Source organism: Danio rerio, chromosome 6 (assembly GCF_049306965.1).
Source record: "Danio rerio strain Tuebingen ecotype United States chromosome 6, GRCz12tu, whole genome shotgun sequence".
Classification (NCBI taxonomy): Eukaryota; Metazoa; Chordata; class Actinopteri; order Cypriniformes; family Danionidae; genus Danio; species Danio rerio.
Window position 1 is genome coordinate 32,675,306 of NC_133181.1, and position 13,332 is coordinate 32,688,637.

Consider the following 13,332-nt stretch of genomic DNA (forward strand, 5'->3'; position numbering starts at 1 on the left):
AAACAAACCAAACTAGCAAATAAAATAAAACAATTAAATGGCAGTATGTGTTTTGATAACTTTTTAACCAGATTTCATACATATACAGTACCCAGCGTAAATGAGTTCACCCCATTTTGAAAATGAATATTTTTAGCTATTTCTCAATAAATATAGATCAATAGAACAAAACAGATTTATTAAATGATTTCTGAGAGAGTACCACTCAGTGGAAGTGAACCAATAGATCCTCAAATAATAAATATGAAATTGAGCGGTTTAATCCAAGTGTTCTAAAGAGATGATTGGATTATGAAACAGATTTGATTATAGCTATACATATTCAAACTCTGATCAACAAACAATATTCATATCAATCAGTTCATATTTAAAAAGCATCAACGTTTTTGATGATTAGACATACAACAGTGGGATAGAAATCTTTTATATTTCATTTTTAAAAATTCATCATTTGTTTTCAGAAATTGATCAAAAGTCTTCTGGGTTTAGAGTGATGTGATGTAAACAATTTTCATTTTGAGGTGAACTAACCACATAACAAATGAAACCTTAATGTAAAATGTTATCAAAAACAAAAGTTACACTTGAAAATTTGGTTTGCAATTTTGTTATGTAATGCAATGGCACACATTTTCAGATTTGTTATTTGAAAAAAAGCTTAATCAACACTAAATGATAGTGTTTTCATCCATATAAAAATGTCAATAAAATATTTAAACTATATACAGTGCATCCGGAAAGTATTCATAGCGCTTCAATTTTTCTGCATTTTGTTTATGTTAGAGCCTAGAAAATGGATTAAATTCATCTTGTTCCTCAAAATTCTACACACAATACCCCATAATTACAATGTGAAAAAAAGATTTTTTGAAATTGTTGCAAATTTATTAAAAATAAAAAACCTTAAAAATCACATGTATATAAGTATTCACAGCCTTTGCTGTGAAGCTCTAAATTGAGCTCAGGTACATTCTGTTTCCACTGATCATTCTTAAGATGTTTCAGCAGCTTAATTGGTTCACCTGTGGTGAACTCAGTTTATTGGACATGATTTGAAAAGGCATAAACACCTGCCTATAAAAGGTCTCAGGGTATGGCCACAGCCATATCACCCTGCAACCAAAGACCGGTTACTCACTGAAGCTAAGCACGGCTGAGCCTGGTCAGTACCTGGATGGGAGACCACTGGGGAACACTAGGTTGCTGTTGGAAGTGGTGTTTGTGAGGCCAGCAGGGGGTGCTCAACCTGTGGTCTGTGTGAGTCCTAATGCCCCAGTAAAAGTGAAGGGGACACTACACTGTCAGTGGGCGCCGTCTTTCGGATGAGACGTTAAACCGAGGTCCTGACTCTCTGTGGTCATTAAAAATCCCATGGCACTTCTCGTGAAAGACCAGGGGTTTAACCCATGTGTCCTGGCCAAAGTCCCTCTATCGGCCCTTACGATCATGGCCTCCCAATCATCCCCTTCCACCGAATTGGCTCTACCTATGTCTCTCCACTCCACCAATAGCTGCTGTGTGGTGAGCGCACTGGCGCCGTTGTCCTGTGGCTGCCGTCGCATCATCCAAGTGGATGCTGCACAATGGTGGTGGTGTGGAGACACCCCCCTCCTCATGATTGTGAAGCGCTTTGGGTGTATGGCCATACACAATAAATGCGCTATATAAATACACATTACATTACATTACATGTCAAAGCACAAACCAAGTATGAAAGACAAAGGAATTGTCTGGAGACCTCAGAGACAGGATAGTCTTGAGGCACAAGGCTTGGGAAGGTTACAGAAATATTTCTGCTGCTTTAAAAATTTCCAATGAGCACAGGCCTTCATCATACACAAAGGCCTTCATCATACATAAGTGGAAGATTTTTGGAACCACAAGGACTCTTCCTGGAGCTCTGGCCATCTAAGCTGAGTGATCGGGGGAGAAGGGCCTTAGTCAGGGAGGTGACCAATAACCTGGTGGTCACTCTGTCTGAGCTCCAGCGTTCTCGTTCTTTTGCGGACAGAGGAGAACCTCACAGAAGGACAACCATCTGTGCAGCAATCCACCAATCAGGCCTGTATGGTAGAGTGGCCAGACGGAAGCCACTCTTCGCTTGGAAGAGCTTGAGAGGTACTGCAAAGAGGAATAGGCAAAAATTCCCAAATACGGGTGTGGAAAGCTTGTGAATACTTTCCGGATGCACTGTATCTTGTAACACAAGGAAAAGCCATTCAAATTCGCATTAGTTATCAGGAAACAAGAAAGAAAATAATATATAAAATCTGCTATATATGCTATATTCCTCTCTGAGAAATCTGGTCACCATATCTGCAATCTGTATTTGAATACATATGAAATATGGTTTAAAATGGGTCCAGATATTGCATAGACAAAACAGTTTAAAACTGTAGACCAGATAAAAACCTGATTGTCAGATAACCAGAGTGCAGCAAGATCTTTCAATTTAGTGAAAGTGAAGGGAAGATTCTTTAACCTAGAAGAGAACACACAAAAAATTGTTTAATTCATGACAATTCAAAGGGCCAAAACATAGATGGTAAAAGCTGAAATAAGAATGTGGGACGAAATGTTGAGAGGCTGTGCTGTTTCTGCCCACTGAAAACACCCCATTAACTCAGTTACTGTAATGGCTATAACTGCATTTAGTCATGATTGAGTTTAATAACTCAGCTTCCAGGTAATCGCAGTCCAAGCATCTAACTTTTCCACACAGCTCATATGAGCTCTCCTAATTAGCCTGTAGGCACTTTTCTGATGCCATGCCCTATTACTGTGCCATTATGCAAAATAATAAACACTATCCTCAATGCTTTATATACACTGGTTCGGGGTGTGTTTCACAAAACTGTCATGATTGCAAGTGACGCTGTTACATGAGCGATTCAGGGTTTCCTGAATTCTTCATCCCAATGAACATTGAAAAAACAGTGACTGAAACTTGTATGGTTATGATTACAACTACACCTTTAGATACTGTAGTTCCTGACTTTGTTCAATTCCGAGTTATCCCTCCTATGCTCTATTAATTTAAACACTTCCCCATACAATATGAAATAATTTCAAGCTTAAAGGTCTAGTAAATTCCTTTTCAAGAGTTTTGAACACACTTTAGCTGATGATTCATCACAAGCTTGTTTGGCATGCTGTCAGGGAGCATGCCATCCTCGAGCTCAGGGCTCCCTCCCGTACACAGGGCGAGAGAGAAGATTGAGCTCAGGTAGATCTAAAAAACTTCCCAGCTGATGTGGCTACGGTGAACTACTTTGAGAAGAAAAAATTCTGATGCTGGGAGCTAGACAATAGTGCCCATTAGGCTTAGTCTGTTACATATAATGCATATATTTGAATGATGGGAGGAAACCGGGGAAGCCGAGGGAAACCCAGGCGGACACAGGGAGAATATGCATATTTCACACAGAAACACCAACTGGCCTAGCAGGGACCAGAGCCGGTGGTGTTCTTGCTGTGAGGCAACAGTGCTAATCAGGTCAGATTTAGGTCGTGACGTCAGGTGACCAAAATTCAATGTCTAGTCAATGTCTAAGGACAACATTATTTTGGTGTCTAATATCGTGATATTTGGTTGATTTTATGTTGTGTTAAAAAGTGACCAAATCCAACATCAAGCCAATTAAATCAGCGTCATACTGATGTAAATTATTGAAATTTATTCGTCAGATATGGCAACCATAATCCAACATCTGATAGACGTCATAGTGGTAACATGCACACAACGTCAAGCTGTAACACCATTAGACGTTGATATTTGGTTAATACTAGGCTGGACGCTGGACAATGATGTCGACCTGATGTTGGGTTCTGACATCAACCTGGTTTTCATTTCCATACAAAATGCAACGTCCCCAAAACGCTGGGGTACAATTTCAAGTTGACGTCTTGTGTCTGCTGGGTGTACTGCCATATATATCATATATTTTTATATGGGATATCATTACAGAAGTTATATGTTTTATCCAACATGGTTCAACTGATTAATCTGTGACAGAGCAACTACTGTTTTGGAAACACTTGTCACTACATTGTTTATTTCCCTAATGATAATGATGCATTATACTATGAAGCCACGAGTTACATCGTCGTTTGGGAAAAGCACAACAGAACTATTCATCAAACATATAAGAGGTCTGAAGTGATACAAGCTTTGAGCAGATTTTCACATCTCTCATGTTTTATTCATAAACCAAAGTTGAAGATCATGTGTTTTTGTGATAAATATGTGCAGAGGGTGTAAAATGAAAGAACAAAAAAAAAAAAAAAAACGACAGGAACATCAGGTGTTACCTATTGTCACTTAGATTGAGAACACGTAGCTTTGTCATCTGTCCAATTTCATCAGGCAGAAACTCCAGTTTATTGGAGCGCAAGGACATGACCGTGACATTCCTGCAGTTTCCAATCTGCAACACAGGACAGGATATGATAGCTCTGGTGAAGTGCAATTTTGTCAGCTTTTTTTGTTGGATATCAGCATTCTGTCTTTCTCTCAGGTAAAATGACTCTTGTAATCTGTCAATACTGCGAGTTAGGTCAGTGGAGGTCAGCAGGACATTACCAAGTAGTTGCATTACGTGCAGTACAGTACGTGCAGCACCAAAAGTACATCGAGTGGCAAAAATGAATGTTACATTTGTAGCGTTTTTGTAGACTTTTACTTTGTGATTGTGAGATGCATTAATAACAAGAATTAAAGTTTTGGGTTAGTACTAAAAAATCCATTTATTCAGTAAAAATAGATTAAATATATGGAAAGTGACAACAAAGTCATATGACATTACAAAAGATTTACAATTTATATTAATGCAAATAATTGCACAAATTAACTGAATTAGAGAATGGTAAACAAAGATCTCAGTTTCAACAAATTTAGTAGCACAATTATTTAGCCATAAAATTAGCATATTAAAATTATTTCTCGAAGTCAGTGCCAATAGCCTAGTGGTTAAGTGCGCCGACATATAGCATCTTGGTGCTCATGGAGACCTGAGTTTGATTCTCGGCTCGAGGTCGTTTGCCGACCCTTCCCCTCCCTCTGCTCCCAATACTTTTCTGTCTGTAAACCTTCACTGTCCTATTTAAATTAAAGGTGAAAAACCTAAAAATTTATTCTAAAAAAATTAAATAAAAATTATTTCTCAATGATTATGAAATACGATAAAATTATGATTTTATTAAAATAAGATAAAATTAAATAAATACAGTCCTAATGAATTTATTGAGACTTTTAAAAACGTATTTTTTTAAGTATCAACCACAAACATGTAAACGTAAATCATTAGCTTTAAAATGTATTGCAATGGTCTCAAACTCAATTCCTGGAGGGCCGCAGCTCTGCATAGTTTAGCTCCAACCACCTCCAATTCACACCTGTTTAATTGCCTATAGTAGTCTTGAACACCTTGATTATTTGGATCAGCTGTTTTTGATTAGGATTAGAGCACAACTGCGCAAAGCTGCGGCCCTTCAGGAATCGAGTTTGAGACCTGTGATGTAAGGTATTACAATGTTGTAAATGACCGCAAATTTCTGAAGAGTTAAAAAGTAAAAAGTGGTTTGTTGATGAAAATAAATAAATATTTCAAAAGTTCCAGTTTGACTTGTTTTAGTTGAGCAGTGTTGATCTATCTAAGCTTGTTATTGTTGTAGAACTAGCCAAACTAAGTACCAGTTGGCCCTTGTTAAACTTTAATTTAGCCTGCCATCCCATCTTAGAAGAGAGGTATGTTTATTTATTTTTTATTGTTGAGCTGCTTAAAGGCAAATTGATATTAAATTTTTTAATTAAATGCTGTAAATGAATGAGATTTTAAAAATACACTGTTACTAATGGATAAAAGACAATGCAGAAGACATAAAAACAGGCAGGTGCAGCATAACTAGTGTATTCGGCATTGATCTCCATCGTAATAAAAAAATGAATTATGTTTTTATTGTAGAAATCATCATAAAATTAAAAAATAAATTAGATTGTATTATTTAAATTGATTAAATCTATTCATTTTTTAATAATATGAAATAAATTAAGAGATTGCCAATTGCAATTTAAAAAATTATTTGGCTGCTTGTTCAACCTACTCATGTAAATGAACTTAAACAACAATTCTTGAGATTTTTTTTGGGAGAACTTAATTGTTGTATGGTCAGTCCACTTAAATGTGTTAACTTAATTTGTGATGGGACAACCTGAATGAATTCTGTGAAACCCTGCATTTTTACAGTGCAGTTTGGTATATTTAACTTCGGCCCACAGCCTTTTATCAAGTTTGGTTTTAAGCTCTTCATAAGTAAAAGTTTTGCCACCCATGATCAAATCTAACCAATTTAGCTGTTTTTGTTTATTTATTCATTTGTTTTAGTGGAAAACTCTAATACTCACCTCTCTGGGCAGATCAGACAAGAAGTTCTCATCGGCTGCAAATGTCCGAAGACTGTGCAAGTAGCCAATGGTGGGAGGCAGAGATTCCAGTTCATTGCAGCTACAGTCAAACTCCTCTAAAAGTGATAAACTGGCAGATGTAAAAGAAAGCTGGTGAAGAGTGCGCAGTTATGCAAGGTCATTTAATCATTATTGAAAACACCCACTCATGAGATGAGAAAATAAATGGAGATACATCATTTAGAGGATACAAGGTAACTCTTTTATCAGTAAAGTTTACTGTGGGTTGAGTAGTAGGTTACAGTTTTACAAGGATAGTTCACTCAAAATGAAATTTGTAGCAGCATTTACTCATCTACTTCAGCCAAACCTTTATGAGTTTCTCTCTTCTGCTGAACATAAAATTGTCCACCGACTGCATGGTAACGAACATGTTTCAAACTATCTTTGTTTGAGGTTAACATGCTGTTTTTAACCCAAATTTAAACTGAATTTGGACAACCAATTCAAAAAACTTTTTCTAAAATTAATCTCAATTTAAATGTTTTCCCAGTGATTTAGTTTGTCCTTATTTCTGGACAAAATCTGGAGTAAAAAAAACCCAGCAATTTTTATAGTGCAAAAGAAAAAAATACTAACAAGCTGAAGGTGAGTAAAATTAGTTTAAGTCTTAATTCAACTCCTAAAGGAATAGTTCCTTATTTTCAAACATTTTTCATCCTCATGTCATTCCAAACCCTTTTACAGCATGATTTTCTTTTTATAGAACAATTGTTTTTTTATATGATAAAAGTGCTGCAAATCGTCAAAACGCATTGCAATTAATGTAACGCGCTGCATTTTCTCACAACACCAACTATTTACGAAAAAACTCGCTGCATTTTCTCACAACACAAAACGGAAATGTTTCTATCACCAAACATGGGACGTGACTATTATTCAGTGAAGTTGACCTTTGAAAGACGAGTTCTTTGTTTATTTTAATAACACAATTTCTGTGTCTTTAATATTTATTAGGCTAAATTACCATAACCTAAATACGTCAAGTTTTAGTGTGTCCTTGAAACATTTCCGTTGTGCTCTGAAAAAAATGCAATGCATTTCGGAAAATGTCTACATTGTTAGAAAATGCAGCACGTTTTATTCATTTGTTTGCATTGTGAGAAAATGCAGCGTGTTTTTTTTTTTTATTTGTTTGCATTGCAACAAGTGTTCTATCAAACTGATGAAGATCTTTTCTCAATTTGATGCTGTTTTTATAATTGCACGTGTTTTCTTAAATTGCAGCATGTTAAGCTCTCTTGGCCACCATATATATATATAGCACTATCAACATCAATAACATTTCAAGGGAAAGGTAATCAGTAACTATTATTAAGGGTAACAGGTCCACTGAAAAAAAATTGTACAGCTGTAAATACCAGCACTCTTCTAAAAATGTTAAACTGAGCACTTCTCTAACTGACGGAGCATTTCAAAAACACAGCAAACATTTTGTGTAAACGGTGCTTCATCGTCTGCTGGTATTAAAAAAACTCTCACTGAAAAAAATTTTTTTGGGTGTGCGCACATAAAAAGTTCAAATTTACTGGCATTTAAATATTATCTGTTAACTATCTGTTAACTTTGAATAGCTGTTAAGCTATTATCTGAGTTTATTTGTAAAAAAGTAAAAAACAAAAAATTGCAGTCTACAACATAAAACCCGACAGTCAGTTCAACAATTCAAGTCAACAGTCAGTTATATTTTTAACTCAAATGGTTTGTAGCAATTGGTTTCCTCAAACAGTTTGAGTTGCTTTAAATGATTGGGTTTTACAGTACTCTGTTGCTTTAAGTTCACTTCATTTATTGGGTTTTACTGTGCTCAAATTGCTTTGTTTACGCAAATGGATTAAGTTCACAGTACTCATTAGGATTAGTTTTTCAACTTAAATAGTTTGTTGCAATCGGTTTCCTCAAATGGTTTGAGTTACTTTCATTTTTTTGGGTTTTACAGTCTATATTTATTTAAGTTCTAGCTATCAGTTTTGTTTTGTTTTGTGCAAGCCTAGGCTCAACTTACACTCAATATATATATATATATATATATATATATATATATATATATATATATATATATATATATATATATATATATATATATATATATATATATATATATATATATATATTGTTTTGCTTGTTCAAACTGCTTAATTAAAATAAGCTGAAACAACACAATTCTTGAGATTTCATTGATTTATGTTCAATCCATATAAATTTGTTAAAAGTGTTAAGTTAACTTTATCCATTTGTGTAGGGTCAACATGAATGAATGATGTGGAACCCTCCATTTTTTACAGTGTAATAAGCAAACCCAAGACCTCATTATTTTTACAAAATCATCTTTATGTAGTTAAAAAAAGGAAATAATATTTGTTTCCAAAATGTGCACAATTTGAAATGTCAAAAGTGCAAAAGTTTTCTGTCATGTAAACACATTCTTGGATTTTTTGGTTCCAGAATGCTAGTTTAAGTTGCTTATGATGTTACTTTGCTATCCTAAATTCCCATTTATTTGTGTTGGAAGAGAGTGGCCAGTACTTTAACATTTCTCCTTTTTGTGTTTCACTAAAGAACAGAAAATAGGTTTAAAGGAGTTGAGGAAGACTAAATGGTCATAAATGAACTATTCCTTTACTATGCAGATCACCAAAAAACCTAAATATATCAGTGCCAATAACTTATATTCCTTGAAAAACAAGAAATAAATGAGTAGTGTTTATTGGAAATGATGAGGTATGTGGAACTATCCTTGTAACAAAGATATAATTAGCAGAAAACAGGGAATAATGATTATTTTACTAAATGTAATCTACTTCAATACAACTTTATTACACACTTATCTTTAAAAATGACTGGGCTCTTAAACCTATTGTTAGTGTACAGCATTTACAATGGTCTACTTAATGCCACAGTGTTTATTGAGTCAAATGAATACATTTAGCCCTCACATTAGCCATTTAGGCCATTCCCCACCCCTCGTAAACCTCTTATATGTTTCCCTTAGTTACTTTTCCCCCTTTATGTCTCATTATAATTGAATGAATTTGAAAGAGGTCAATGCATATTTGTTAAGCTAAGTAGGGTCATTAGTACAACATTTGTACTAGCAGACGGGTCCATCTGGCCTTCCATATGCAGGGCTTTCAATGTGTCTCTTTAAGCGAGATATGGATGCAAAGGTATGCCCTTGCCTAAATAAACATGCTGTGGCAGACGTGTGGGGAATACAAACACTCGCTGGTCTACTTACCCGAATTTGCCATGTGCACTGAGGTGCCCATTTAAGATGCATGTTTGATTAACACAACACACAGAACCGAGCAATGACAAACCAAGAAGAGAGATGCATGGAGTACAGTATCATAGGAATGAGGCAGTGGTGACAGCTATGATAAATGAAAAAGGCAGACCGCAGAAAATATGACCTTTTAACAAATTAACAGATGCTGGAAAGTACGCTCTATACAAAACGTTCTGGAATTTCCCATTTCGTTTTGCACTGCAAATCTTATGTCAAGTATACAAAATGGCTGTTTTCCTCGTTTAAAAGATCATTTATAAAATTACATTTCGGAAAGTTTTTCGCATAAATTACATTGTCCTCTCAGCTACATAAGTATAAGATATGCTGTGATGTAATTAGATAAGTACAAAACAGCAAAACTTTTTTTTCTTCTTAAACAAACAACAAAAATATCAACTTTTTGGAAACATATTATTAAACAATAAAAAGTTTGCAGCCACCATTCCTATTAAAATACATTTTTACATGACTACAATCATATTTAAAAAGCTTTTAATTTTGTTTCTGAGAGTCACTTATGTTCAGACGCAGCAAGTACTGTATTTAATAATTATACAGCAATATTGTGAAATATTATTGCTATTGAAATTATTTAAAATAATTATTAATGCATTTTTTATTACTTTATTACCGGAAGACATTTTCTTTGTCTAAAGCAGCATTTCTCAACCCCAATCTCAAGTCTTTACTTCCCACTGCACTGCACAGTTGTGTGATATAATTTTTTTTGACATTTCATTATTAAAACTTTCAAAATTTTTCATCCTACAGTATATCATACTTTTTAAAAAAAAGTATAGATGAAATAAAATTAGATATAAACTGTCCAGCTCAACTAATTTTTTATATTTAAGCAAAACATTATTGTAAAAATACAGTTCAAGAGTTCACACTTACTGTAGCTGATGATTGATTGCAAGTAAGCCCACACAGAATTTGCATGTGTAGAAATTCGCTGATTTCCACAGATTTTCTACAGATTTACTTGTGTAAATGTATGTACATTTATATTTATTAGGGTTTTAACCCTTTGATGCACAAATTATAAAATAGATATAGAAAAAATAAACTTGTCCGTCATATTATTGAAAATTATCAAAAAGTTTTATTATTAGTAATATTTTCTGTCTTTTATTAGAGATAAATATTAAATAAAAGGTAAAATGTATTGTTTTTATAATTTTATATATATTATTATTTATATATATATTTTTTTTTTCATTAGTTTTTAATTACTCATTCATTTATTTTATTTTCGTATTAGTCCTTTTAATAATCTGGGATCACCACAGAAGAATGAACCGCCAAGTTTGGCATGCTGTCCTAGGAGAGATCCCTGAGCTCAAAAGATCCTTAAGCCCTGGGTGCCCTTTCCGTTTGTTGGGCGAGAGGGGAGATTGAGCTCAGATAGGACTCAAGAACACCCCACTTGTTGTGGATAATGAAGAATTGCTTTATGAGGAGAAATAATGTTGGCTAGGAACTTGACTATGGTGCCAATTTGGTTTAGTCACTTTACTTATCACGCATGTCTTTGGATGGTGGGAGGAACCCCAAGCGAACACGGGGAGAACATGCAAACTCCACACAGAAACACCAACTGGCCCAGCAAGACCCAGAACCAGTGACGTTCTTGTTGTGAAGTAACAGTGCTAACCACTGGGCCACCGTGCTGCCCAATCTAGGCAAAAAGGGGAGGAATAGGGGAGGAAGTAGGGATTCTTCAAGACGAAAATAATTGTAGTATGAGGACTGTGGTTATTTTGGATTGGAGAATCATGTATTTGAGGGTCCAGCCATGGTCAATCATAAGCATGTGATTTTTCGAAAATAGTTTATAAATAAACTTCACTAAGTAGATCTGAGATGCAATTCTAGAGTTTTATTTTAAAAATTGTTCATTTTTGTCCTAGATTTGAATGTTTTTCATATCTGGTGTATGGATATGGTGTCATGGGTGTTTCCCAGTGTTGGGTTGCAACTGGAAGGCCATCCACTGCGTAAAACATGTGCTAGATAATTTAGCGGTTCATTCCGCTGTGGCGGATAATAAAGATGGATAGATATTGTTAACATTTCTAAAAGTCACACTGAAGTTGACAGTCAGCATTCCTTCATGCTGAGAATGACAGCAGTGGAGCAGCAGAATTGTTATACTGAACCTCAGTTGGCAATTCAGTGTGAAACCTAATACAGAAACTACTGTATAAGCTACTATTCAATGTCACTGAATGTCATCATCATAATATATATATATATATATATATATATATATATATATATATATATATATATATATAAAATTACAAATGGTTTTTATAATCTTTTTTTAATAATTTTTATAATTTAAGATATTTAACCTAAATAGGAAAATTACCTCATCATTTACTCACTCAAGTGGTTCTAAGCATTTATTTATATCTTTATTGTGTTGAGATTTACAGAAGAATGTTGTAAACCAGCAGCTATTGACATCAGTAGCAGGAAAAAAACTTTTACCCAACATTCTTCCAAATAATCTTTTTTTGTGACATAAAAGAAACACAAACAGGTTACCAACAAGGGGAGTGACAGTAATAAATAAAATGTTTTTAATTTTGGAGTAAACAATCCTTTTTAAAGGAAGTACTGACCAGCCTAAGCATCAAAGAACTATTACTGTACATATATATGGCTATAGATCACACACACACACACACACACACACACACACACACACACACACACACGCACAAATAAATTAATTAAAAAGTCATATTTTCTGCCTTTGTCATTTTTCCTTTACACAGCTGGATGAAGTGTAAGTGAGTTACTAACCTTCCAATGGTGTTAGGCAGTGAGGTGAGCTGGTTGTCATCAACTTTTAATGTTGTCAACTTTTTCAACTTTCCTGTTAAACATATCATGCAAAACTTATGTTGTATACTGAAGCTAAAAAAAAGATAAATGTTCTGTAAATAATAAGCAGCACAGGGTCACCTATTGAATCAGGTAACTGTTGCAGCATGTTGGCGGAGAGGAGAAGGTCCTCTAAGGACTCGCAGCCAGAGATATCTGCATCTAGACTCTCAATCCTGTTCTTCGCCAAGTCTAGATACCGCAGCTGCCTCAGTTTCCCAATAGACTATAAAATATATGAAAGAATAAAATGTTATTATTTATACATATATTATAGTCCGGTATCTACAGGGTTTTTCATACTTGAAATAGATATATGTGGGTCTTTCTAAACCCTTGTCTGTACTTTCTAATCAAGATGCAAAACACAGCATCTGGACATTGGAAAACTCATGATAAAGTCATTTCTTTGTCATGTACCAATGCAAACTGATTCGCCAAAACACTGCATCACTTTACACTTTACAAAGTTTAGCACAACTTTTTAAGATTAGATGTGAAAAAGTGACCCTGATCCAGAGCAGTTTCATAACCTTGCACAAAAAGCAATCCATTGCTTCTGGTGTTAAACTTTTATTTACCTGACTGTAAGCATTGGTTACTATGACTGTGCTGAGCACCCTTAGGTGCCTTTACACTAGTGCACTTTTGTTTTTTTTAATTGACGTTTTTGGATGAA

The 13,332-nt window shown here is 34.6% G+C and overlaps 1 protein-coding gene across 50 annotated transcripts in view; it reads right to left on the reverse strand.

The window, feature by feature from the left end:
- The window catches only part of lrrc7 (leucine rich repeat containing 7), a 246,823-nt gene that overhangs the window by 42,253 nt on the left and 191,238 nt on the right, over window positions 1-13,332 (reverse strand). For 30 of the 50 annotated variants that reach the window (XM_073954212.1, XM_073954236.1, XM_073954222.1 and 27 more), the window contains 6 exons: window positions 12,735-12,879; window positions 12,573-12,645; window positions 9,702-9,719; window positions 6,404-6,533; window positions 4,312-4,427; window positions 2,413-2,482 (listed from right to left, as the gene is read on the reverse strand). In XM_073954212.1, the coding sequence (XP_073810313.1) occupies window positions 2,413-2,482; window positions 4,312-4,427; window positions 6,404-6,533; window positions 9,702-9,719; window positions 12,573-12,645; window positions 12,735-12,879 (552 nt within the window). The remainder of the gene's footprint in view (window positions 1-2,412; window positions 2,483-4,311; window positions 4,428-6,403; window positions 6,534-9,701; window positions 9,720-12,572; window positions 12,646-12,734; window positions 12,880-13,332) is intronic. The other 20 variants (XM_073954196.1, XM_073954237.1, XM_073954223.1 and 17 more) reach the window with 1 other exon arrangement.